This window comes from Trichosurus vulpecula, chromosome 6, assembly GCF_011100635.1.
Source record: "Trichosurus vulpecula isolate mTriVul1 chromosome 6, mTriVul1.pri, whole genome shotgun sequence".
NCBI lineage: Eukaryota > Metazoa > Chordata > Mammalia > Diprotodontia > Phalangeridae > Trichosurus > Trichosurus vulpecula.
In genome coordinates, this window is record NC_050578.1 from 265,204,324 (window position 1) to 265,232,068 (window position 27,745).

Genomic DNA, 27,745 nt, shown 5'->3' on the forward strand with positions numbered 1-27,745 from the left:
GTGAGATGTTGTTCTATACCTAGTTTCTGGACAAATGCTTTCCGGTTGTCCCAGAAATTTTTGCTAAATAATGAGTCCTTGTCTCAAAATCAAGGAAAACTACAGCCACTCCCATGACTGCTGGCTTTTCAGAGTGCAGCCTGAACTGCACTGCACTCCAGGCCTGATCACCACCCTGGTGAAACAGACATTTCCTGCCAAACTCCTAAGTTGTCTTCAGCTGGAAAATTATTTTATCCTGACTTTTTGCTGATTATTTCACTTTAGAATTTGATTGGATGCATCATTTTAGAGTTTTTTGGAGGGAAATTTGGGAAAGCTCAGGTGATTCTTTCTCTCTCCATCCACCCACCCATCCATCCATCCATTCGTACTACAATTTGTCTGTCTCTTCTGTCATCTGTCTCTGTCTCTCTGTCTGTCTCTGTCTCTGTCTGTCTCTGTCTCTGTGTGTATGTGTATCTGTCCCTCTCTCTGTCACTCTCTCTGTCTCTCTGTCTCTGTGTGTGTGTGTGTGTGTCTCCCTGTCTGTCTCTCTGTCTCTGTCTCTCTCACCCAGCTATTTAATCAAATAAATTTTCATTACTTGCCTCCTAAGAAAGAGATGCATTACTAATTGGTATGTAAGTATAAAGTAAAGTAAAAGAAGGATACCATGTTCAAGAAGCTTGAAATTAACATGCAATAATTTATGATGTACCAACTGTGTGCAAAAAAAACCTCTGTTAAGGATATAGAGACAAAACTGAAATAGTCTTTACCATCAAGAAATTTATCTAGGTCCTAATTAGTACAAACAATTAATCCCTTGAGGTGCTTGCATTCTTTTAACATTCACACCAGATATTTCCCTTGAACTAGAATGAATTACCATATTTTTCATAATTGTAACTTCAAATTGTGCCAGTTGAAATGGTCACTTCATGATCAACACATGATCACTTCAAGAGAGCCATTATTTTTACTAATTGACCCAGCTGTACGCAAATGAAAGGAACAGAAAATCAACCAGGAGAGATAAGAAACTTCTAGACATAGTAGAAAATAAAACACAATAAGTACACAGGAAAAAATAAGTAATGTATAAAATTAGGCATAATGAAAGACAACTTCCAGCTTGAGGGACAAATAAAGATTTGCAAAAGATCATAACATCATAATGTGAGATGGAAAGACTATGATGGTCATCAAACCCAACCCAATCATTTTTCAAATGAACAAACTTAGAAACAAAGAGTTTAAGTTCTCAGGGAACTACTATATACAAAAATGTGCACATATACATACATACATACATACATACATGCATACATATATGTCTATGTATGTATATGTTTGTGTATACAGGTATGTGTATTGTGTGTATATGTGTATTGTGTGTATTTGTGGGTGTGAAGGATGAATACATTGTCAGCAGGCAAAGAAGAAGAACATTACTGTCATAAAGATGGGTGGAAACAAAATGATGACAGTAAGAAGGCAAGAAACACATTAAGGGGTGAAAACAACACAACCATTCTGATAGCTACCATTGTTTGGAAGATAAATGAGTGTTCCATCCATTCTTCTGGTGGCACTGTTGCCCCAGCGCAATGGATTGGTGTCATGATAATTCTACTATCAGCAATACCGACCTGCAGGATGGGTCTTTATTATGTGAAAATAAATGACTGATTCATTCCAACTCATGTAACATTTGATCTAAGGTTGACCTTCCCGGGTGGCATGTTTTTGGTGCCATTTCTCTCAATTTTAGCTTACCTTGTGTGTTATCTTACACATTTGATGGATGAAATATATATTATTTAGCTATTCTATGGTATCAAGAATAGACATTTCTTTCTTGGGGAAAAAAATCCTCCTGATCATCTTGCCCATGGCAATTGTGACCTTCTGGTTCCTCAGGCTATAGATTATGGGATTCATAAAGGGTGGGATTATTGTATAGATCATTGCAATTAAAAGGTTTTGGATGGGTGATGTGTCTGATGTGTCCTTGAGGACTGCAGTCATTACAGAAATGAGAAATAAAATAAGGATTATCAACTGAGGGGAGCAGGTCGAAATGGCCTTGTAGCATCCCTCCACAGAAGAAATCTTGAGAACGCTGGAGAAGATGCGAGCATATGATGCAATCAAAAATGCAAAGCAGAATAACAAAGAACATGAACTTGCTACAATTAATATGAACTCAGTATTAAACACATCAGAGGCTGAAACTTTCAAGACATGAGGGACATCACAGAAAAATTGATGGATCACATTGGATCCTGAGAAGGGCAAACGAAACATGTTCCCTGTGTGTAGAGATGAATAAATAAGCCTGCTGAGCCATGAACCAACTGCTGCCCAGACACAACGTGCTGGTGTCATGATGATGCCATAGTGAAGGTTGTGGCAGATGGCCACAAAGCGGTCATAGGACATTGCCACAAGCAAAGCAAACTCTGTTGCTGAAAAAAGAAGACAGAAGAAAATCTGAGCAGCACAGCCAAGGAGGGACAGAGACTGAGTGCCAGACAAGGAATTCACAATAAATTTAGGAAGAGTGACTGAGATGGTACAGATATCCAGTAGGGATAAGTTCCTCAGGAAAAAATACATAGGACAGTGAAGGTGTGGGTCAGTAATGATTGCAGCAATGGTGAGAAGATTGCCCATCAAGGCAGCCAGGTAAATCAACAGGAACAGCAAAGCATGTAAAACCTGAAGCTCTCGCAAGCTGGAAAACTCCATGAGGAGGAATTCTGTGATGATTGAGAAGTTGCCCATCCTGGCTGGTGATCTGTAAGTTAACTAAAATCAAATCACACTATGAGTAGAAGAAACAGTATTGAAAAGAAGAATGAATTAAAAGACTTATTCAAATGGAACATGAAAACTATTCTGTCCCATTAAACCTGAGCAAAAGAAACATCACACTTTTAATTACAAAATCAGCGGAAGGCAGAGCTTAAATACAAAAGATGAAGCTAAGATGCATCCAGCAATTCTGAAACAGTTTTAAATACTTAGCTCTGCAGAATGACCAGGGAAAGTTATACATTATGAACTATAGGAAAGTGAATGGTACCACTACGAAGGTAATAAAGAAGACTATCACGACCAAGGATGGAAATGGATTTCGTGCATGTGCAGGTGTGCTCACACACATACATACATATGTGTAAGCGTACAAATGTACATTTATACATGCATGTAAATACGTGTATTTGCTTACACACATCTTTATATCCATACAACTACATGTATTTATATTTATCTATCTATAGATCTAGATAGAAAGAGAGTGAAATGTGGGGAGGAGGCAAAGTTTAATACTTTTATTGTAGATTTCATAGCGTTTAGTTCAGGAAAACTTTCAAACATTATAAAAAAAATTAAGTAAATTTTATTGATAGTACTTTTTCACAGTTTGGTAAAGCAATGTCCAAACTGATTCAGTGTTTTGTATAAAGTAACAAAGACCATTACTAGTGAAGTCTGAACTTGGAACCAACTATTCTGATTCTAAGTGCAGTTTCCCTCATGAAAAACTAGAAACATAAAGAGCTATGAAACCAGTAATAGTGATCACTCTGCTGTTGTTGCTGTTGTCATTAAGACATTTTTCAGTTGTGTCCGACTTTCCATGACATCATTTGGGTTTTGCTTGGCAAAGATATTGGAGCAGTTTGCCATTTCCTTCTCCAGCTCATTTTACAGATGAGAAACTCAGGAAAATGGGATTAACTGACTCGCCCAGGGTGACAAAGGCCAGATTTGAGCTCATGAAATTGAATCTTTCTGATTTCAGACCCAGCATTCTATACAGTGCTACCTTGTTCCTTGATTGTTCTGTTCTCTATTCAAATGATCAATATATACTGTTTAAGATAAATGTCCTAGGCTTAAACTAAAATGCACATAACACAGTAGAAATGCCATCCCTTCCAAAAAGCTCATCATATTTTTCTTTGTTTCCTTTCCTAACCTCATCTTTGTACTCCAGCCTTTTTTGCACTTGCCAAAGAGCAGCAATGAGCTCTGATTCTGAGTTTACAAGTAAGCAATTGGTCAACATTCTACTGCTCCGATGTGCTTTCTCATTTTTGCTAAGACCGTCCACATTGACTTTGCTTTCTGAAAAGAAACAGAGGTCCCCTTTGTACCCTCAAATCTGAATGACTAGCAGAAGCTTTTTGTTTGGACTGAAATATTCCCATCCAAATAAATTCCCTTTTTATCCTCAGTCACTGAGAATTTTTCTTGTAAGATGAATAAGGTTTATCCTTGTTCTTGTGAGAGCTCTTTCCTCTACTTAGACAAGACCAAGCCAGAGACTAGTACATGTCTTCCATCTGTTTCAATAATCAGAATATGACTTGGGAATTCAAGAGATCTGATTTTTTAGAGTTAATTTTATCTCTTCCTAGGCATTTTACGTTTACTGTCACATCTTCACCTCTCACTTCTTCCTTCATATGGGCATCAGGCACAGGATCTGTAAAATGAGCTCTTTGGGTAAGATAATACATACTGCCCCTACAAGAGTCAACATTTTTGGCTCCTGTAATCTCTGCATACTATTTATTACTGTGTAAAAGTAATCTATTTCCCCAATCACTTACCATGAGGATGAACTGCTGCAAGAGCTAATTGACTTTGAAAGGGAGTTAGGAATTGGGCAATGATTTTTTTTTTCCTACAGTCACCTGCGGGAGAGAAAACTATGTCTCCCAATGCAGATGGGCAAGACAGAGATAAACTAAGGTAGAAATGGAGATGGAAATGATAGAAATGGAGAGAATAGGAGATAGGGATAGAAATATACTGATATAAAAGTATACCTGTATAGAGATGATAGATAAATAAATGGATAGATATAATATATAGATAGATGCTACAGATAACAATAGAGATATTAATGGAGTATTTTAGTGATACACATATATGTGTGCATATATGTATATATACACAACTGTGTTTACATATAGATAAAATTGTATATTCATATACATAAAATAGTATTCATATACTCATATATGTGGATACATGTATATATGTAGATAGAGACAGAGAAAAAGCAAGAAATATGCATAGATGATAGAGAGACACATGGCTGGATAGCTATATCTATATCATCCTTCGACTTCACCACAAATACTCTTCTAGACTTCAGCCTCTTCCCCAATTCTTACCCCAAACTTGAATATCTCATCATTTAATCTCACAGTTCAACCATTTCAGTAGAATAGACAGAACTCATACACCTGAATTCACTGACCTGGAATAATATCATCTCCTTCCCCACATGCAGACCTATATGCATTCACCTATAGCAGACACACACCTATACACATTCACATTTACACATATACATGAACAAAATACATGCTGATATGTTCCAGGTTTCTCCTTCCCCCTCTATGACAAAAAATGTGAAAGAATCCACAGACCTGGAATTCTAAGACTACATGACAGAATATGAATTTAGAGGGTTTTAGGCCATATCGGCAGTAACCTCATTTTAATTTTCACTGAGGAATGAGGAACATTTGCTTTATTTCCTGCACATGAAATGCCCATTTCCCACTCAGAAGAAGTTAGGACATCTAGCATCTACTTCAAGCCATTCAAAAGGCCTCTACCTAAAAGAGTCACTGAAGGTCATACACCTTCTTTGAAAATAGCTGGGGAACTGCTGACACCCTCAGTGAAGTCCATCATCTCCTTCTCTGAATGTCTCTTTCAAATGTGATCAGAGAAGCAGAGACTCAAAGCTGAAAGGAAGCTTAGAGCTCAGTGATCCAGGCTGCTTCTTTACAAAGGAAGAATAGTCATGCAGTGACTGACTCTAGGTTGCCCAGGTTGTAAATGACAAAGACCGGGATAAATAATTGTCTTCTGCTTCCAAATGATGCACTCCCTCCACTGAATTTATCCAAAATGCCAACCCCTCTTTGTTGGGACAAAATTAATTTACAAATGAGCAGGTTGGGGAACCTGAGAGGTGAAGCTACAATCGAAACTCAGAGTCCTAATGTCCTCCAGTTATCTTTGCAGCACTACACCATAAAGATTAAGCTTCAGACAAAGTGCAGTAAGGAACTGAACTTCTTGCCCAACTCTGCTTGGGATCAGTAACACAAATTTACAATTAATTGAAAGTAGAACCGGGGCCTGTCATCACAGGTCAGAATAATAAATGACTCATATTTACATAGCACTCTTGATGTTCATAAAGTATGTTACATACATCATCACAGATGACCCTCAAAATGAGTCTGTGAGCTACAAAGATAATACTATGCACATGGTATAGGCATGTTAATGGGAGATCCAGCGAGGCTGAGGCTTACCCATAGTCAAGTCATAGTAACTCAATAGCCATTCATTAAGTGGCTACTGTGTCCCAGACACTCTGGTAAGCACTGGGGTTACAAAGAAAGGCAAAAAACTTCAAAGAAGTCACAATTATTGGGGAGGAGACAACAAGTAAATAAGTAGGTACAAAGAATATATATACAGGAATAATTGGATAGAATCTCAGAGGGAAGCCAAAAACATTCTACAGCTCATAAGAGCCAGAAGAAGAATTTAGACTAAGGTCTTAATTCCAATCCACCATTCTATCCACAGTGTGATGCCAAACAATATCCCAGAAAAGAGAATCACTTACACAGAGACCATTCCCATAATTCTGATATGACACATTAAGCACTGGGGGAAAACTGACCAGTCACAAAGAAAAATAATTATAATCATAATGAAAATACCTGAGTTATTTGTGCTCATGTGTATACTTTCCAGTTGTAATTGTCATTAGGTTCTCTACCTACCTACAGTTCTACACATAATCTGGAGACTATCTCTTTCCTCAAAAATTAATTTCATTCTCACTGGCAGACTCAAAAATGTGGCAAGGCACTGAAGTCTCAACTGTTGAACCTGTAAGCATTCTGGAGCTTTTTGGTGATTCATGTGTTATGGAACTTGGTAAAATATATTTTCCCATGTCTTTGGAGAAGGTGACGTGAAATCACCAGAGAATTCAAGATAAATATCATCATACCTGGATTGCTATGGTATCTCTGACCCATCCCTTGATAATAATTAGATAGGATATAGTCTATTCTATAAAATGTTCTCCCTTCAGTCTCATTAAAATGTCAGCTATAAGTCACTGAACTCCAATTGCCTCAAAAAAAATATATGAAGTTCTCTAATTGACATAGAAAGCACTTCCTCCCCCTTCCCCTTCCTACTTTTCAATATTCTTATACATTAACTCCCCTGAACGAACTCTAGAGCCCAGCCTGTTGACTCATACATCCTCAATATGACAAACACTATCAACCATCTCTGTATCTCTATGCTGGCTGTGCCCTGGAGCTTGAAGGGCTCTGCTCTTTTATCTCTACCTCTTAGTTTCCCTGGTTTCTTTCAAGATTCAACTCAGATCACCCCTTCTGCCAGAGGCCTTTCCCATTTCCCCAGGTGCTAGTGCCTTCCTCTCTCAGATTACCTTCCATCTATTCAGTAGGTTTCTTGTATGTACCTAATTATTCACAGGTTGTCTCCCCCATTGGAATGTGAACTCCTTGAGAGGGGAACTGGCTTTACTTTTCTTTGTATCCCCAGTACTTGGCACAATGCTTGGCACACTCAATAATTGTTTATTAACTGCCAAAAATAAAATAAAATAAAACATCAGCCATAAAAGTATAGGCTATTGACTAAAGGCTCAGTCCATGAGTCAATAGTCAATAGAGATTTATTTAATGCCTACTATATGCCAAGCACTCTGTTATATGTAAAGGAAATGGGAAGAAGAAGATGATGGGGAAACAGCACCTAGCACAAGGGCATGAGGGAGAAGTACAGTCAGTGTAGCTGGCAGAAAATGAGGAGAAGACTGTGTTAGGCTCCTCCATTAAATGGAGGATTTAGAGATCATGGTTCTGACCTCCAGACAGAGGTTCCAATCAGTACAGTAGAGGGTAATAATAAGATATGAGTTGTGTGGTGGATTCAGTTTCACAGAATAATGTGATTTCACAAAGAGTTTGCTTTTTAAAATCTTTAGTTCATTAATTCACAATTTCTAAATCACTTTTAAAAATTTTATTAACATTTTTTGTAGATCTGTACCCCAAAGAAATCAATGAAAAAGGAAAAGAACTTCTATGTAAAAAAATAGTCCTAGAAGCTCTTTTTGTGGTGGCAAAGAATTGGAAATTGGAGGGATGCCCATAAAATGAGAAACAGCTGAAAAAGTCAGGCTATGTGATTGTGATGGAGAACTATTGTGCTATGAGAAATTATGAGGGCAAGTTTCAGAAAAACATGGGAAGATTAAGGTGAACTGCTTCTAAGTGAAGGGAGCAGATAGTAACAGCAATATTGTAATGATGTTCAACTGTGAAACATTTAGTTATTCTGGGCAATACAATGATCCAAGACAATTCCAAAGGATTCATGAGAAAACATGCTATCTACTTCCAAAGAAAGAATTAATGAATTCAAAGTCTTCATTTTTGTGAAATGGCTAATGTGAATATATGTCTTCCATGCTGTCACACGTATAATGAATATCATATTGCTTGCTTCCTAGATGGACAGAAAAGGTTTGAGAGAAAATTTAGAACTCAATTTTTATGTCAAAAATAAATAATAAGAAATATTTTTAATTCTCCTACTTTCCTGATTCTGCTCACCTCACTCTGCATCAATTGATATGTCTCCCCAAGTTTTTTAAGTCATCCTCCAAATCATTTTTTATAGCACAATAGTATTCTATCCCAATCAAATAGCACCACTTGTTCAGCCATTCCCAGTTGATGGAAATCCCCTCAAATTCTAATTCTTTACCATCACAAAAGGAGCTGCTATAAATATCATATAAATATATATATATATATATATGTGTGTGTGTGTGTGTGTGTGTGTGTACTTCCTTTTCTTTTTTTGAAATCTTTGTGAAATAGTCCTAGAATTGGAATTTCTGAGTCAAAGGGTAGGCACAGTTTTATAGACCTTTGAGCATAGCTCCAAACTATTTTCTAGAATTGTCGGACCATTTCACAACTTAACCAGCAGTGCATTAGTGTCTCTATTTTCTCACATCCCTTCCAGCATTTGTTATTTTGCTTTTCTGTCATGCTAGTTAATCTCATACACATGCCATGACACCTCAGAGTTTTGGGTTTTTAACCACATTTCTCTAACCAATAGTGATTTAGAACTTTTTATTTAACAATACTGAAAAATGACTGAACAACAAAAACAAAGTAACATTAATGTGTCATTTTATAAATTAATAAATAAAAGAATTCACCATTTTACTTTTTAAATATTTATTGATACATGTGAATTTTCCAGTATGTACAAATCTAAATTTATCATCTCATCTTGCCTTTTCCAGAGAGCTAGGTGTCTGGGCAGTCAGGTGGCACAGGAGATATGATGCTGCACCTGGAGGCAAGAAGACTTATTGTCCTTAGCTCAAATACGTACCCATATATACACTATGTGTGTGAACTTGGAACCTGGAAAATCACTTAACTCTGCTTGCCTCAGTTTCCTCACCTGAAAATGAATTGGAGAAGGTAATGGTAAACCACTCCAGTATCTTTGCCAAGACAACCCCAAATGAGGTCACAAAGAGTATGACACAATAAAACAATAACAAGAAGTCCCTTCTAGTGGTAGAGATAAGGAAAGGGTCTTCAATTTCATTGGGATAAGGAACTTTAAACTGAAGAAAGTCTCTATATCAATGCAAGCCTACAACTTCTTTGCCACTTAAACATTTAAGAAGTTTTCTAAAACACCAAGGGATTCAATAACTTATCCAAGATTACTTACTTTTTTCAAGACACTATTTCTTGAGGAAGTTCTAGTCATGTTACCCATGTGCCTCTACTTAGCTGTCTCTCTAGCCTATTATACCTCTCCACCAGCTTTCTTGACCACCTAACTAGGGGCAATGGTTCTCTGAATCCTATTCTCTAGATTGTTGAGTCATTGGGCAGGACTATAATTATGGGGGTTGTCTCAGCCATGCTACTCACTTCTTTCCCTTTTCAGGCCCCATGAATTGGGAAATGGTTGAATAAGATATGGCAACCCTATTCTAGCTCCCCTTAATATTTTGTCTTTCTCTATAAGAATATAAGCTTCTTAATTTTAAGATCTTTATTATTGTTTTTGGAGGAGAGGGTACTCTATCTATTTTCTATCTATCTGTAAATTTATCAATCTATGTCTATTGTCTTTCCCATTTTCCCCAGATGGTAAGGGGATTGAGCAAGTGATCAGAAGAAGATTACAGGGATCTCTTTTCTGGCACTGACACAGGCCTCTGTTGCTTTGCCCATGCTTGGATATGGGTTGCAGTCCTGAGTGGCAGTCTCAGGGCAAGATGGAGCACTAGAATAACAGAGCTTGTGGTAGCATTGGAAAGGGAACCCTCCTCACAGTACCAGGACAGAAAAGAGTGCTTATGGCCATTCACAGACCAGAGCACAGGACAGGAGAGAAGTAAACACCTCTCTTTAGATCATACCACCTTGTAAGAATTGAAAACTTACAGGTTCCTAGAGGTATCTCTGAAAACAACTACACACCCTGAAGCTTGAGACAGCATGTTCTCCACCCTGGAAGCAGAGCTCTACCTCACCAAAGAGTTAAAAAAAATCAAGTAATTGGCTGGGAAAAATGAGAAAACAGTGGTTAAACATATGACTAGAATCTTACTTTGGTGAGGATACTACATCCAAAACCTCCAAGATAAATATCAATTGGTCTCAGGCCATGGAAGAGCTCAAAAAGGATTTTGAAAATCAAGTAAGAGAAGTAGAGGAAAAACTGTGAAGAGTAATGAGAGTGATGCAAGAAAATCATGAAAAATGAGTCAACCACTTGCTAAAATACTGAAGAAAATAACACCTTAAAAAATAGACTAGACCAAATGGCAAAAGAGGTTCAAAAAGCCAATGAGAAGAAGAATGCCTTAAAAAGCATAATTGGCCAGATGAAAAAGGAGGCTAGAAAGGTCACTGTAAAATTAATTCCTTAAAAATTAGAATGGAATAAATGGAAGCTAATGACTCTATGAGAAATCAAGAAATTATAAAACAAAAATGAAAGAATTAAAAATAGAAGGCAATGTGAAATATCTCACTGGAAAAGCAACTGACATGAAAAAATAGATCCAGGAGAGATAACTTAAAAATTATTGGACTACCTGAAAGTCATGAACAAAAAAAGAGCCTAGACATCATTTTTTCAAGAAATTATCAAGGAAAACTGCCCTGATATTATAGAAGCAGGCGGTAAAATAGAAATTGAAAGAATCCACTTATCACTTCCTGAAAGAGATCCTGAAAAGAAAACTCCCAGGAATATTATAGCCAAATTCCAGAGTTCCCATGTCAAGGCAAAAATATTGAAAACAGCCAGAAAAAAAACAATTCAAGTATTGCAGAACCATAATCAAGATAACAAAAGATTTGGCAGCTTCTACGTTAAAAGATCAGAGGACTCAAAATATGATATTCCAGAGATCAAAGGATCTAAGATTAAAACCACAAATCACCTGCCCAGCAAAACTGAGTGGGGGAAAATTATATGCAATGACATAGAGGGGTTTAGTGCGTTCTTGAGAAAAAAAAAAGAGTTAAACTGATAAATTGTCTTTCAAATACAAGAACTCAAGAGAAGCATGAAAAAGTAAAAAGGAAAGAGAAATCATAAGGGACTTATTAAAGTTTAACTGTTTACATTCCTATATGGAAGGATGATATTTGTAAGCCGTAAGACCTTTCTCCTTATTAGGAGAGTTGGAGGGAATATATATATATATATATATATAAATACATAAGCAGAGGGTGCAGGGTAAGCTGAATATGAAGGGATGGTATCTAAAAAATAAAACTAAAGAGTAATAGAGGAGTGTACTTGGAGAAGAAGAAAGTAAAAGGTAGAACGGGGTAAATTATCTCATATGAAAGAAGAAAGAAAAAGCTTTTACAATAGAGGGAAAGAAGGTGTAGGTGAGAGGGAATGAGTGAACCTTGGCCTCATCAGAATTGGCTTAAGGAAGGAATAACATATACACTCAAATGGGTTTGGAAATCTATCTTACCCTACAGGAAAGTAGGTAGGAAAGGGGATAAGAGATGGGAGAAGTGATAGAAGAGAGAGTAGATTGGGGGAGGGGAGCAATCAGAAGCAAACACTTTTGAAGAGCCACAGAGTGAATGGAGAGAATAGAATAAATGGGGGTGAGATAGGATGGAGGGAAATATAGTTAGTCTTTCACAATATGACTACAATGGAAGTGTATGTATGACTGCAAATGTAAAACATATCAAAGTGCTTGCCTTCTCAATAAGGGTGAGTGGGGAGGGAGAAAGGGAGAAAATTTGGAAATCAAAGTTTTAAAAATGAATGTTAAAAATTGTTTTTACATGTAACCATGAAATAAGGTAAACAGGCAAAAATGAAAGGGGAAGGGGACAAGAGTGGGGGGTAATAGGAGGGAGGGCAGATTGAGGGAAGGGGTAATCAGAAGCAAAACATTTTTCAGGAAAGACAGAGTGAAAGGAAAGAGAGAATAGAATAAATGGGAGTAGGTGATAGGATGAGTGGAAATACAGGTAGCAATAGTAACTGTGAAAAAAAAAACTTGAAGCAAGTTTCTCTGATAAAGACCTCATTTCTCTAAAAAAAAAATGTATGCTTCAACCTCGAAAAAAATGATGAAATTTAGGTCAAAAGAGATTAAGCCACTTTTACTTGCCTAGAGAAACATAATTATTTTGTGGAATTCAAACCCAGGATTGCCTGTAGAGTGGTCTATGAATTGTTAAGGTTGTGTAGGTAGGGAAAAGACAGGGGCATCATAACTATAAGGAGTAAAAACACGAAAGTGTGAAGGCGTGATATGTGTTGGTAGAGAAAGAACACAAGTAGGCTGAGAGCAGCTTTTGGCTAAATTTATCTATTGTTGCTCAGGGGATGAATTAGAGCTCCACTCATTCTTCTGACGATACAGTTGCCCTAAGTCAACGGTCTTGTGTCATGATAATTTACTGCAGACAATAACCATTTGTAGGATGGGTAAAGAAAAAAAAGATTGATTGATTCCACTCAGTGTAACATTATATGTAAGGGGCTGATTTGGCTGGGGGGTATTGTTTTGGTGCAATGTCTACCCATTTTAGGCTGCCTCCTGTGTCATCATACACATATAAGAGTCCAAAGATATATTTCTTAGCATTTTTATATTTTCAAAGATGGACATTTCTTTCTTGGGAAAAATGTCCTCTGAATTGTCTTGCCAATGGTGACTGTGACCTTCTGATTCCTTAGACTGTAGATGATGGGCCAACTGCTGCCCAAAAAAAACATACTGCCATCATGGTGATTTCATAGTGTAGGGACTGACAGATGGTCACCTAACTGTCATAGGATATGGCCATTAGCAAAGCAAACTTTGCTGCTTCAAAGAAGAGAAAGAAGACCTGAGCTGTACAGTCAAGAAGGAGATGGGTTGACTTCCGGTCAAGGAGTTTACAATGAATTTATAAAGCATGACTGAGATGTCACAGATATTTAGCAAGCATATGTTGCGTAGAAAAAAAAAGAGGAGAGGAGAGGTGTGCAATGTTAACAATTGCAGCAATGGTGAGAAAACTCCCCATCTCAGGACCACTAGCTAAATCAGTAGGGACAATACAGTATGTAAGATCTGCATTTCCTGTCTGTCATGTGACCTGGAATGCACCATTAAAATTAAAATTTCCTTTATATCCTTATGGAGCATACAATTTAATAGTCGATTAAGTCATATTCACAGATATGACTTACATGACAAACTACATGACAAATATCATGAAAATGATAGTGGATGAGTGCATTTGAGATTGCAAAACTAAGTTCTTTTAATATCAGAGAGGAAGAGTCATGGGGAGGAAAGGGAAAGCCATTTAATGAGGGACTCCACCAATGCTGACTTCACTACCAGGTCAACTCACTCCCTTGACTATATTAGCTCTTTACCAGCATCACTGCTCCTGAATAGGCACTTCCCCTTCCAGTTCCCTTTATGTTTTACCTTCCTCTATTGGAATGACATATCCTGGAGAAATCTGGATTAGTTGTATTGGTATCTCAAGCTCTTTTTAAATTTTTTTCTGAATGATGACTTTTACTCAATTATATGTGATAACAATTTTAACGATATTATTTTTTAATTTTGATTTTCAAATTACATCATTCTCTCTGTCCCTTCCTGGTGCCCCCACGAAAAGTCATGCAATGTGATAGAGATAATATATTTGCAGTCATGCAAAACTTATTTCCATATTAGACAGGTTGCAAAAGAAAATACCGACAAAATAAAACACACACACACACACACACACACACACAAATGAGAGAAATAAAAGAAGTAAAAAAAAAGTAGGGTTTGATGTATATCCATCAGCTCTTTCTCTGCAGGTAGATAGAATTTTTCATCATAAGTCATGGATCACTGAATTGCTGAGAATAGGTAGGTCATTCACGGTTGGTCATCTTAAAATCCTGTTGTTACTGTATACAGTGTTCTCTTGGTTCTGCTCACTTCACTTTGTAGCAGTTTATATAAGTCTTCCCGGGTTTTTCTGAAACCATCCTGCTCATAGACAATAATATAACATGACAATCAAATGCCATAATTTGTTTAGCCATTCCCCAAATGGATGCATATCCCCTGAATTTCCAATTCTTTACAAAGAGAAAAAATAAATATCATTGTAGATATTACATTTTCCTTTAATTTTTGAACTTTTGTATACAGACCTAGTAGTGGTATTGCTGAGCCAAGGGTATTCACAGACTTATAGCCCTTTGGGCACAGTTCCACATTATTCTCCAGAATGGTAGAACTAGTTCACAACTCTATCAATAGTGCATGAGCATCCCAAATTTTCGAGAACCCCTCTAACATTTATCATTTTCCTTTCCTATAATATTAGCAAATCTTATAGATGTGAGTTGGTACCTCAGAGTTGTTTTCTCTGATCAACCATGAACATTTATCAATTGGGAATGACTTATATTCGTATAAATTTGACTTATTTCTTTATAAGTTGGGAAATGAGGCAATTAACAGAGAAAATTGCTGTAATTTTCCCCCAGTTTCCTGCTTTCCTTCTAATCTTGGCTACATTGGCTTTGATTGTGCAAAATTTTTTGATTAGATATATTCAGAATTATTCATTTTATGTCTTTAGTACTCTCTATCTTTTTTATCATAAATCCTTTCATTATTCATAGAACTTACAGGTAAAATATTCCATGCTCCCATAATTTGCTTATGACACTCTCCTTATGTATAAATCATGTACTCATTTTTACTTTATCTTGGTACATACAATGTGAGATGTTGCTCTATACCTACTTTCTGGCCAAATGCTTTCCAGTATTCCCAGAAATTTTTGCTAAACTGTGAGTGCTTGTCCCAAAGCCTAGAAACAATGCAGCCACTCCCATGTCCCACTGCTGACTTTCTAAGGTACAGCCCGAATTGCACTGTGTTCTAGGCCTGACCATCACCCTAGTGAAACAGAAATTTCCTGCCAACCTACTAAGTTGGCTTGCACTGGAAAATTATTTTATCCTGATATTTTGTTGGTTATGCCATTCTAGAATTTGATTTGATACATCATTTTAACGTTTTTTGAAAGGAAATTTGGACAAGTGCAGGTGAGTCTCTGCTTTTCCTCTACCATCTATCTCTAGCTCTTTATAAGGCAAAAAAAGACCACTTAATAAATGTTTTTCTTTGTCCATCCATCCATCCATAAATCCAACCATTCATGCTGCAACCTCTCTCTGTCTCTGTTTCTTTCTGTCTGTCTGTCTCTATCAAATATGGCTTCTGTCCTCAAGAAGCTGGAAATTAATGGGTAATAATTTATGATGCACCTACTATGTGCCTAAAAAACTGGGTTAGGAATACAAAGGCAAAACTGAAACAGTCTCTGCTATCAAGAAGTTTAACTACATCCTAATTAGTACAAATAACTAATTCCCAGAGGTAAGTGCATTTTTAAATTCACACCAGATATCTCCCTTGAACTAGAATAAATTACAATATTTTTCACAATTGTAACTTCAAATTGTGCCAATTGAAATACACATGATCACTTCAATAAAGCTGTTATTTTTACCAATTTGTCCAGCTGCATGCTACGGAAAGGAACAGAGAATCTACCAGGAGAAATAAGACATTTATACTTCTAAGTGTAATAGAAAAAATAATTCAATAAGCACATAGGAAATAAAAGACAATCAATGTATAAAATTAGATGTAATGAAAGGTTACTTCCAGCCAAAGGGATGATGAAAGATTTTGCACAAAATCATGACATCGAAATGGAGATGGAGGATCTATGGTGGTCATCAAGCTTACCTCCCTCATTTTACAAATGAGGAAACATAGGAATAAAGAGTTCGAGTTCCTGGGGAACTACTATATACATACATGCTGCATATATATATATATATATATATATATATATATATATATATATATATATATATATATACATACATGTACATTTCTTCTCTGGGTAACCAAATTTCCATAAGCCCTGATGACTAACATTATCAAAGGCCTTGGACAGATACACAAATATTTTATACAGACCTCTCTTTTGCTCCTGGCAGTTGTCAGGCAACAAACACCGTATTGAATATTCCTTGGCCCTTTATGTAGCCATACTGGCTCTAGGGTAGATGATCATCTTCCAGGTGGAGGATCAGACTATTAAGGAGGACTCTGGTAAGACTCTTGCCAGCAATGAATAACAGAGAGACCCCCCTATGATTGTCACAGGACAATATATTTTCTTTACCTTTATAGAGAAGGACAGTGGAGGAATCCTTGAACTCCTAGGGGATAACTTCCTCTTGCCATATGACCTGGAAAATTTCAGTCAGCTTTTATATTAATGGTGGACCCCCTACCTTGTAAATGTCAGCTGGAATAGGATCAGCACCATGTTCTTTGCAACAGGAAAGGAGCCTAATGGCATTCGAAACCTCTTTTTCAGTTGGAGCTTCAGTTAGGGAGAGATCGACTTCAACCTGAGGTAAATGGTCAATGGCCTCAGCACTGATCGATGATTGTCTGTTGAGAACCTTATGGAAGTGTTCAGCCCATCTCTCTAGGATCATGTCCCTATCACTAATCAACGTGGCTCCATCAGCACTGAGTAGTTGAGATGCACCATAGGTCTTTGGCACATAAATAGCCTTCAGGGCATCATAAAAGTGCTTTGGATTATTACTATCAGCATACATACATACATACACTTACATATATGTATGTATATATTTCTGTGTATAGGTATGTGTATGTACATGTGTGTGTGTGTGTGTGTGTGTGTGTGTAGTGTGTGTGTGTATTTGAAAAATAAATAGATCTTCAGCAGGCAAAGAAGAAGAAGGACATTACCATCATAAAGATGGGTGGAAACAAAAGAATGAAAGTGAGAAGGCAAGTAACATGTTAAGGGGGGGAAACAACACAACCATCATGATGGCTGCTTTTGATTGAGCTTATCTACCATTTTTCAGGGGGTCAATGAGTGTTCTAGCCATTCTTCTGAAGGCACTGTTGCTCAAAGGCAATGGGCTGGTGTCATGATAACTCCACTATCAAAAATAACCACATGCAGGATGGGTTTCTGCTATGTGAAAATAAATGACTCATTCATTCCATCCCATTTAACATTTCATCTAAGGATCTGTTTAACTGGGTGGTATGTTTTCGGGTCCATTTCTCTCCATTTTAGACTACCTCATGTTTTCATTATACATATTAGACAGATCAAATACATATTCTTCAGCTATTTTATGGTATTAAGGATGGACATTTCTTTCTTGGGGAAAAAAAAAACTCTTGATCATCTTCCCCATGGCAGCTGTGACCTTTTGGTTCCTTAGGCTGTAGATGATGGGATTCATAAATGGAGGCAGTATTGCATAGGCCATTGCAATTAAAATGTTTTGGATAGGGGATGTGTCTGATGTGTCCCTGAGGATTGCAATCATTGCAGAAATGAGAAATAAGATGAGTATCATCAACTGAGGGGAGCACGTTGAAATGGCCTTGTAACGTCCCTCCACAGAAGGAATCTTGAGCACACTGGAGAAGATGCGAGTATATGATGCAATTAAAAAAGCAAAGCAGAATAATAAAAAACATGAACTTCCTATAATTAAAAAATACTCAGTATTAAACACATCAGAGGCTGAGACTTTCAAGACATGAGGGATATCACAGAAAAACTGGTGGATCACATTGGATCCAGAAAAGGGCAGGCGGAACATGTTCCCTGTGTGTAGAGATGAATAAATAAGCCCACTGAGCCATGAGCCAACTGCTGCCCAGACACAACGTGCTGGTGTCATGATGATGCCATAGTGAAGAGGGTGGCAGATGGCCACAAAGCGGTCATAGGACATTGCCACAAGCAAAGCAAACTCTGTTGTTCCAAAGAAGAGAAAGAAGAAAATCTGAGCAGCACAACCAAGGAGGGATAGTGACTGAGTGCCAGACAGGGAATTCACAATGAATTTGGGAAGTGTGACTGAGATGGTGCAGATATCTAGTAGGGATAAGTTGTTCAGGAAAAAATACATAGGACAGTGAAGGCGTGGGTCAGTAATAATTGCAGCAATGGTGAGAAGATTGCCCATCAGGGCAGCCAGGTAAATCAACAGGAACAGAAGAGCATGTAAAACCTGCAGCTCCCGCAAGCTGGAAAACTCCATCAGGAGGAATTCTGTGATAATTGAGAAGTTGCCCATCCTGGCTGGTGATCTGAAAGTTAACTAAAATCGAATCACACTATGAGTAGCAGAAATTGTTGAAAAGAAGAATGAATTAAAATACTTTTTAAAAGAAAATTTGAAAACTATTCTGTCCCATTAAGCCTTAGCAAAAGCAAAAATACATTATATTTTAAGGCCAAAACCAGATGAAGGTGGAGCTTGCAGTAGAGAAGATGAGTCTAAGATGCACCTAACAATTCTTTAACAGAGTTTTAAATACTTAGCTTTGCAAAATGGACAGGAAAAACATTATGAACATAAGGAAAGTTAATAGTACCACTAGAGAATTAATAAAGGGGACTATCACTACCAGAGTGGAAATGGATTTTGGTACATGTACACACACACACACACACACACACACACATCTATACACATTTATACACATATATAAACACCTGTGTTTGTATATGCATATCATATACATATATAATATCTATATACCTATATCTATACAGATATCTTTATATCTATATTTATCTATATCTATCTATATTTATCCACCTATAGATATAGAGAGAGAAAGAGACAGAGACAGAGAGAGAGAGAGAGAGATAAGAGTGAGGGAAAAATTAACACATTTATTAATATTTCATGCAGTTGTGTTGAGGAAGGTGATATGAAAACATTCAAATATTATATAAAGTTAAGCTAATTTTATTGATAGTATTGTTTCCAGGTTGGGAAAGCAAGGCCCAAACTGATGCAGCATTTTGTACAAAGTAATGAAGATCATTAGTAGTAAAATCAGAATTTGAAACCAATTATTGTGATTCTAAATGCAGTTTCCCTCATTAAGAAAAAATACAAATAGCTATGAAAGCAGTAGCGTTGATTACTCTGCTGTTTTTGTTGTTGTTCAAATATTTTTCTGTTGTATCCAACTTTCCATGACTATTCGGGATTTTTTCTTGGCAAAGATACTGGAGAGGTTTGCTATTTCCTTCTCTAGCTGGTTTTTACAGATGAGGAATTCGGGCAAACATGGTTAAGGGACTTGATCAGGGTCTCACAGCCAATAAGTATCAGAGGCTGGATTTGAACTCACCAAATCCAGTCTTCTTGACTTCAGCTCCACCACTCTATATAGTGCTCCTAGCTGCTTGATTACATTTGATTACTCAAATGATCATTTATATTGTTTAAGATTTATATCATGGGCTTAAACTAAAAAGAGTTTTGACAGAGTAGAAATGTCATCCCTTCCAAAAACCTCATCATATTTTTGTTTGCTAACTTCATCCCTGTAGTCTGGGCTCTTTCTAACTTGCCAGGCATTTCTAGGGCTCTGATTCTCAGGTTTCAAGTAAGCAACTGGTCAGCATTTTACTGCTCATACGTGCTTCCTCGTTCTTCCTAAGACTGTCCATATTAATGACAGATGTCCCTTTTGTGCCCACAAATTGATGGCTAGTAGAAGCCTTTTTGTTCTTCTGGCTGAAGAATTCCCATCTGAGTAAGTTCCCTCTTTACCCTCACTCAATGAGAATTTTTTCTTTAAGTAAGATGAATAAGGTTCTTCCTTGTTCTTGTGAGAGAATCTTTCCCCAGTTAGACAAGACCTACCTTGAGGCTAGCCCATGCCTTCCATCTGGTTCAATGATCAGAAGATAGAACTGGGAATTCAGGAGATTCAACTTTTAGAGTTATTTTTACCCTTTCCTTGCCATTGCCCCTTAGTATCACCTCTTCATCCCTCACTTCTTGCTTCGCCTGAGCATCAAGGCCAAGATCTGTAAAATGAGCTCTTTGGACAATATAATCCACACTGCCCTTCCCAGAGCCAACATTTAAGATTCCTAAAATCTCTCTATATTATTTCTTATTGTGAGAAAGGAGTCCATTTCCCTGATCGGTTACCCTGAGGATGATCTACTGCAAGAGCTAAAAGGCTCTGAAAAGGAATTAGGAATGGTGTGGTAATTTTATTTCTACAAGCACCTGTTGGAGAGAAAACTACATCTACCGATGCAGATGGGCAAGACAGAGATAGAGCTAAAGTAGAGATGGAGATAGAGATGATATAGATAGAGAGAAATATACAGATATACATATATATATATATATATATATATATATATATATATGTAAAGAGATAGGTAATAGAGGAAAAAATGAAAGGTAGATAGATAGATGGTACAGACAGCAATAAAGATATTGATGGAGGGATACCGAGATATACAAATATGAGTATGTGTCTGTATATACATGTGTGTTTTACATATATGTAAATATAAATTGTGTGTATATTTATGCACATAAAATGGTGCTCATATAAATACATGTGTGTATGTATAAAGAGTCATACATACATACATACATACACTGTGGATTAGGGTTAGAAATGATACATACATAAAATATACATACACACAGTTAGGGTTAGGGTTAGAAATTATGCATACATTCCTACATGCATACATACATACATTTGGGGTTAGTGTTAGGAATCCTACATAGATACATACATACACACACACACACACACACACACACACACACACACACAAAACTATATCATCCTTTCACATCATCACAGATACTCTTCTAGACCTCAGCCCCAAACCTGAACTCCCAAGTCAACATTAGAATTCTTTCTCCACCCTTCCAAATATCCCATCATTTAGCCTCACAGTTCAAACATTTTAACAGCATTGAATGCAGTGCCATGGAAGTCACTGATCTAGCAAAATATCACCCCCTGACCTATAGGCAGACCTACATACATTTGCCTGTAGCATACATACACTTATACACATTAACATTTACATGCATGTATGAACAAAATACATATTCCTGTGCTCCAGGCTTCTCTTTCCCCATCTATAACCAAAAGTGAGAAGGAAGGCAGAGACCTAGAATTTTCAGAGACCAATATAACAAAATAAAAATTTGAAGGCTTTTAGGCCATTTCAACAATCCCCTCATTTTAATTTTCAGTGAAAATTAGTAACATTTGCTTTATTTCCTGCACATGTAAAGGCACATTTGCCACTCAGAAAAAGCTAGGAGATCTATCATCTACTTTAAGCCATTCAAAAGTGGCCTCCACCTGAAAGAGGGAATGAAGGTCACACACCTTCTTTGAAAATAGTTGGGGAATTGCTGAGACCCTCAGTGAAGTCCACCATCTCTCTCTGAATGTCTCTTTCAAATATGATCAGAGGAGCAGAGACTCAAAGCTGGAAGGAAGCTTAGAGCTCAGTTATCCAGGCCCTTTCTTTACAAAGGAAAAACAGACATGCAGTGACTGACTCTAGGTTCCTTAGGTTGTAAATGCCAAAGCCCAGGATAAATAACTGTCTTCTGCTTCCAAATTCTGCACTCCCTCAACTAAATTTATACAAAAGGCCAACCCTTTGTTGGAACAAACTTAAATTACAGATGAGGGGAGCAGGACCCTGAGAGGCAAAGTTACAATTGAAACTCAGAGTCCCGATGTCTACCAGTTATCTCTGCAGCACTCCACCATAAAGATTAAGCTCCAAACAAAGTGCAGCAAGGAACTGACCTGCTTGCCCAGCTCTGTTTGGGATCAGTAACACAAATTTACAATTAATTGAAAGGAGAACTGGGGCCTATCATCATAGGTCAGAACAATAAATCAGACTCATTTACATAGCGCTCTTGAGATTCATAAAGTATGTTACATACAACATCTCAGATGAGCTTCAAAATGAGTCTGTGAGCTACAAAGATAATACTATGCATATGTTACCAGCATGAAAAGGGCACCAAGTGAGGCTGAGGCTTACCCATAGTCCAGTTACAGTAAGTCAAAAAGCATTTATTAAGGGCTTACTATGTCCTGGACACTGTGTTAAGCACTGGGATTACAAAGATAGGCAAAGACAGCTCCTGACCTCAATGAACTCTAATTCAACGGTGAGGAGAGAGCAAGTAAATAAGTAGGTACAAATGAAATATACAGAAAGAATTAGACATAATCTCAGAGGGAAGCCAAAAAAGAGTCCTCAGACTCTTTTTTGTGCCAGAAGAAGAATTTGAATTAAGGTCTTCCTTAATTCCAGCCCACCACACTATCCACAGTGTGATGCAAGACAACCCCCAGAAAAAAACAACCACTTACACAGAGATCATCCCCATGACTTTGAGTTCACACATTAAGCACCCGAGCAAACTGACCCGTCACAAAGGAAAACAATCATAACCATCATCATAATGAAAATACCTGCATTATTTGTTCTAATGTGCATACTTTCCATTGTATGTTGTCATTGTCATTCAGTTCTCTACCTATTTACAATTCAAAGCATAATATGGAGACTCTTTCCTCAAAAATTAATTCCATTATAACTGGAAGACTCAAAAATATGGCAAGGTACTGCCTTCTAAGTCTGTGAACCTGTAGGCATTCTGGAGATTTTTTGTGATTCTCGTAGAACTTGGTGAAATATATTGTCCAGTGCCTTTTGGAGAAGGTGTTGTGAAATCACTGGAGTATTCAAAATAAACATCATCATATGCTGAGTTGCTATGGATTCTCTGACCCATCCCTTGATAATAATTACATAGATTATAGTCTATTTTATAAACAACATGGTGAAAAATGTTCTCCCTTCAGTCTCATTAAACTATCAGCCATAAAAGTATAGGCTATTGGGAGTCTCTGAGTCTATGACATGCTTACTCAATTGTCAATAAACATTTATTGAATGCCTACTGTATGCCAAGCACTCTGTTAAGTAGAAAGAAAATGGGGGAAGGAAGATGAAAGGGAAACAGCACCTAGCATGAGGGCATGACGGAGAAGTGCAAAATCAGTGCAACTGGCAGGAAATGAGGTAGAGACTGTGTTGGAATCAAACATTAAATGGAGGGTCATGGCTCTACCCTCCAGTCAGAGGGTCCAATCAAAGGGATAGAGAGTAATAATGAAATGTGAGTAGTATGATTGATTCAATTTCACAGGATAATGTGATTTCACAATGAGTTTGTTTTTAAGTGTTCAATTCATTTATTCATAATTCATAATTCACTTTTTAAAACTTTATTATTTAACATTCCTTTTTGGTCTATATCCCAAAAAGATGAAAGAAACAGGAAAAGGATTTATATGTACAAAAAATATTTATAGACATTCTTTTTGTGGTGGCAAAGAATTGGAAATTGTGGGGGGTGTGCCCATCAATTAAGGAATGGCTGAACAAATTGTGGTATGTGATTGTGATGGAGAACTATTCTGCTATGAGAAAAGAGGAGGGCAATGATTTCAGAAAAACATGGGAAGACATAGATGAACTACTACAAGATAAAATGAGCAGAACCAAAAGATCATTGTACATAGTAACAACAGTATTGTAATGATGATCAACTGTGAAAGGTTTAGTTACTCTCCTCCATAAAACACTCTAAGACAGTTCCAAAGGACCCATGATGAAAGGTGCTATCAACATCCAGAGAAAGAACCATTGAACTCTGAGTGCAAATTGAAGTAGATATTTTTTCACTTTCTTATTTGTCTTCCATTTTGTGAAATGACTCATATGGATATATGTACTACATGATTTCACAAGTGATGACATCATATTGCTTGCTTTTTCAGTGGCCAGGAGGAGGGCATAATGGGAGGGAAAAAATTTAGAACACAGGTTTTTTTAAATGTTAAAAATAAATAAATAAATGCCATTTTTTAAATTCCCCTCTTTTGCTCATTTGCTCAGCTCACTCTGCAGCAGTTTATATGTCTCCTCGTGTTTTTCTGAAATCATCCTCCTAACAATTTTTATAGCACAATAGTATTCCATTGAAATCATATACCACAATTTGTTCAGCCATTCCCCAATTGATGAACATCTTCTCAAATTCCAATTCTTTGCTGCCAGAGAAAGAGCTGCTATAAATATTTTTGTATATATTGGTCCTTTTCCTTTTCTTGTGATCTCTTTGTGAAACAGCCGTAGGAGTGGGGTTGCTGAGTCAAAAAGTATACATTTTATAGACTTTTGAACATAGATCCTAATTGTCATTTTGTATTTCTGTTATGTTAGCTAATCTGATAAACATGCCATGATAGTTTATAGTTTTGTGTTTTAATTGCATTTCTCCAATCAAGAGTGATCTAGAAAAAGTTTTCATGTGGTAATACTGAAAAATGACTGAATAACAATGTAACATTAATTTTGTTTTATAAATTAATAAAGACAATTCGCTATTTTCTTTTTTAAAATATTTATTGGTACATTTGAATTTTCCATCATTTATACTTCCAAGCATATCATCTTGCCCTTTCTTTTCCAGAGGGCTTGGTGTCAGGACAGCTAGGTGGCACAGGAGATATAGTGCTGGGCCTAGAGTCAGGAAGACTCCTCTTCCTGAGTTCAAAGCTGGCTTCATAAACTTACTCTCTGTGTAAACATGGACCAGTCACTTAACCCTGTTTGCCTCAATTTTCTCATCTGAAAAAATGAGCTAGAGAAAGAAATGGAAAACCACTTCAGTATCTCTGCCAAGAAAACCCCACATGGGGTCATAGAGTCATACATGACTGAAACAACAGAACAACAGCAATCTCAGTATTATAAAAGTGTTCTTAACACTTTTCTTTGCATTTATATTGTTGTCAATGCATATAATGTTTTCACAGTACTGCTTACCATGCATCCTATTATTTCAGTTAAGTCATTCTAACGACACTTGTATCAGCAAGGAATTGGAAATCCAATGACTACGGAAGGGCTAAAAAATGGTATTTTGATGGACCACATCTAGTTGGTTCTCATTCCACTCTACTCCCTCCATCTGGATAGAGAGGGGCAGAAATGAAATCTGTCGGATGTTTCCTCTTTCATGGAAGGAATATTCGTTATTAGGGTGTGATCTTCTCTAAAGTTGCTGCATTCTCTTGCCTGTTGCCTATTTTAAATCTCAGCCTCAACCAGTAAAAACAAGTTTCTTGCCTTTTAGATCAGACTTTAAATTATACAGCAATATAATGGCCCAAAGATTCACATGGTCCTGCATGAATATACAGCTGGTTTCAGCTTTTAATTTTTTTCTTTAATATTTTATTTTTCCCAATTACATGCAAAAATAATTTTAACACTAATTTTTCAGATATTTTCAGTTTCTAGTTCTTTTCCTCCCTCTCTTCTGTCTCCTCTCTCTAGTCAGCAATTTCATATAAGTTATACATGTGTGATCATGTAAAACATATTTCAGCATTAGTCATGCTGTGAAAGAAAAAGAAAAAAAAAACAAAAAATGCCACAAAAGTAATAAAGAAAGTGAAAATAGTATACTTTTATCCACATTCAGACTCTATTATTTGTTTCTCTGGATGTGGATTGTCATCATGAGTCCTTTGGAAATGGTCTTGGTCACTGTATTACTGAGACTAGTTAAGTCATTCACAGTTGATCATCTTGCAATATTTCTATTACTATGAACAATGCTCTCCTGGTTTTGCTCGCTTCACTGGCATAAGATCATGTAAGTATTTCCAGGCTTTTCCAAAATCATCTTCCTCATTATTTTTTTTACTTATTTATTTGTTTATTTTTAGTTTTCATTATTCAGTTCCACAAGATTTTGAGTACTAAAATTTTCTCCCTTTCCCTCCTCCTCCCTCGCCAAAACAGTGTACAATCTGATATGGGCTCTACATATACATTCATATTAAACATATTTTCACATTAGTCATGTTGTAAAGAAGAATTAGAACCAATGGGAGGAACCTAAAGAGAGGAGAGATTGGGGGTGGGGAGAGAGAGAGAGAAAGAGAGAAAGAAAGAGAGAGAGACAATTTTGGAAAGTAGGTGCTATTATTATCTCCATTTTACCACTGAGGAAACTGAGGCAAACAAAAGTTAAATGACTTTCCCATGGTTGCTCAGCTACTAAGTCTTCCTGTCTTAAGGCCCACTTGTCTATACACTATGCCAATTTGCTGTTTCCTGTGTCTGCTGCCATAAAGTTCCAACTGAGGTGTCTCAAAAAAAGTGGTCAGGGTGCCTTAATTCCCCTAAAGGTGCACATCATCAAACTGTTTTATTGAATAATAAGAAGTTATAGTATTTATATATTCTCTTTATTAGACATCATTAGTATCTAGGAAATTTTATTATTTGACATGCTTATGTTGATTAGTTCTATTAAAAAATCAGTTTCATGTAATTTCTCTAATTTTACACTCAAGCATTTTCAATTAATTTTATTGCAAATGTCAAAAAGAAAAATGGAATTATATTGTGTCTCTTGTACAAATGCACAGATATTATATGCACACAAATATATTCCAACACAAATTTTAGGGGGAGATCATAAGGAATATATCCCACATGTCATCCTCTTAGGCTCTTATTTCATACTTGTTCTGCGTGAAATAAACCATACAATTAGAAAATGGAAAAAGCATGGTTTTGTTTCTCCTGTTTCTCAGAATCCAAATCTAGAGCACTTTTGTAAAAACACTATTATACAAGCCAGACTCATGTCAACACTGAAAGACTAAGGGAAATTCCATTTCGAGGCACATAAATTGTGAACATCTGCTTAATATGCTTTAAACATGTCTTGATGATAACATAGAAACTGCCTAAAATGAAATCTAGTCTTAAAAGGATATTTGGAAGCTCTTTACTCTCAGACATGCAGGGCAGTGGAGAGGCGTTTGTTGTACTGGCTTCTCAAAATGTTTGATGGTGTGTAATGAAACTGAACTACCCCCAATTCAGTTATTGCAATAGACAGCTTGTGTCTGTTTCTGGTCTACTAAGTACATAGCAGAGAAAAGGTTTTTTGTTGGCTGTTGAGAATTCCTTAGAAATGAGAGACTATAAAAAAGGTTCCAAAGGAGAAACTTGAGCTCTCTTTCCTCCTTGTGAGTAAAGGAAGAAATGCTGTGAGC

General features: G+C 36.8%; 1 protein-coding gene and 1 pseudogene across 1 annotated transcript; both read right to left on the reverse strand.

The window, feature by feature from the left end:
• Window positions 1–1,809: 1,809 nt before the first annotated feature.
• Window positions 1,810–2,772, reverse strand: LOC118855105 (olfactory receptor 14I1-like). The gene has a single exon (XM_036765222.1). It carries the CDS (start codon window positions 2,770–2,772, stop codon window positions 1,810–1,812), a length of 963 nt encoding a protein of 320 aa, XP_036621117.1.
• Window positions 2,773–18,002: 15,230 nt separating this feature from the next.
• LOC118853162 lies at window positions 18,003–18,852 on the reverse strand (annotated as a pseudogene).
• Between the last annotated feature and the right edge of the window lie 8,893 nt (window positions 18,853–27,745).

Bases quoted from the DNA above. Each gene is read 5' to 3' on its own strand.
- LOC118855105 (XM_036765222.1), bottom strand. From the start codon at position 2,772: ATGGGCAACTTCTCAATCATCACAGAATTCCTCCTCATGGAGTTTTCC.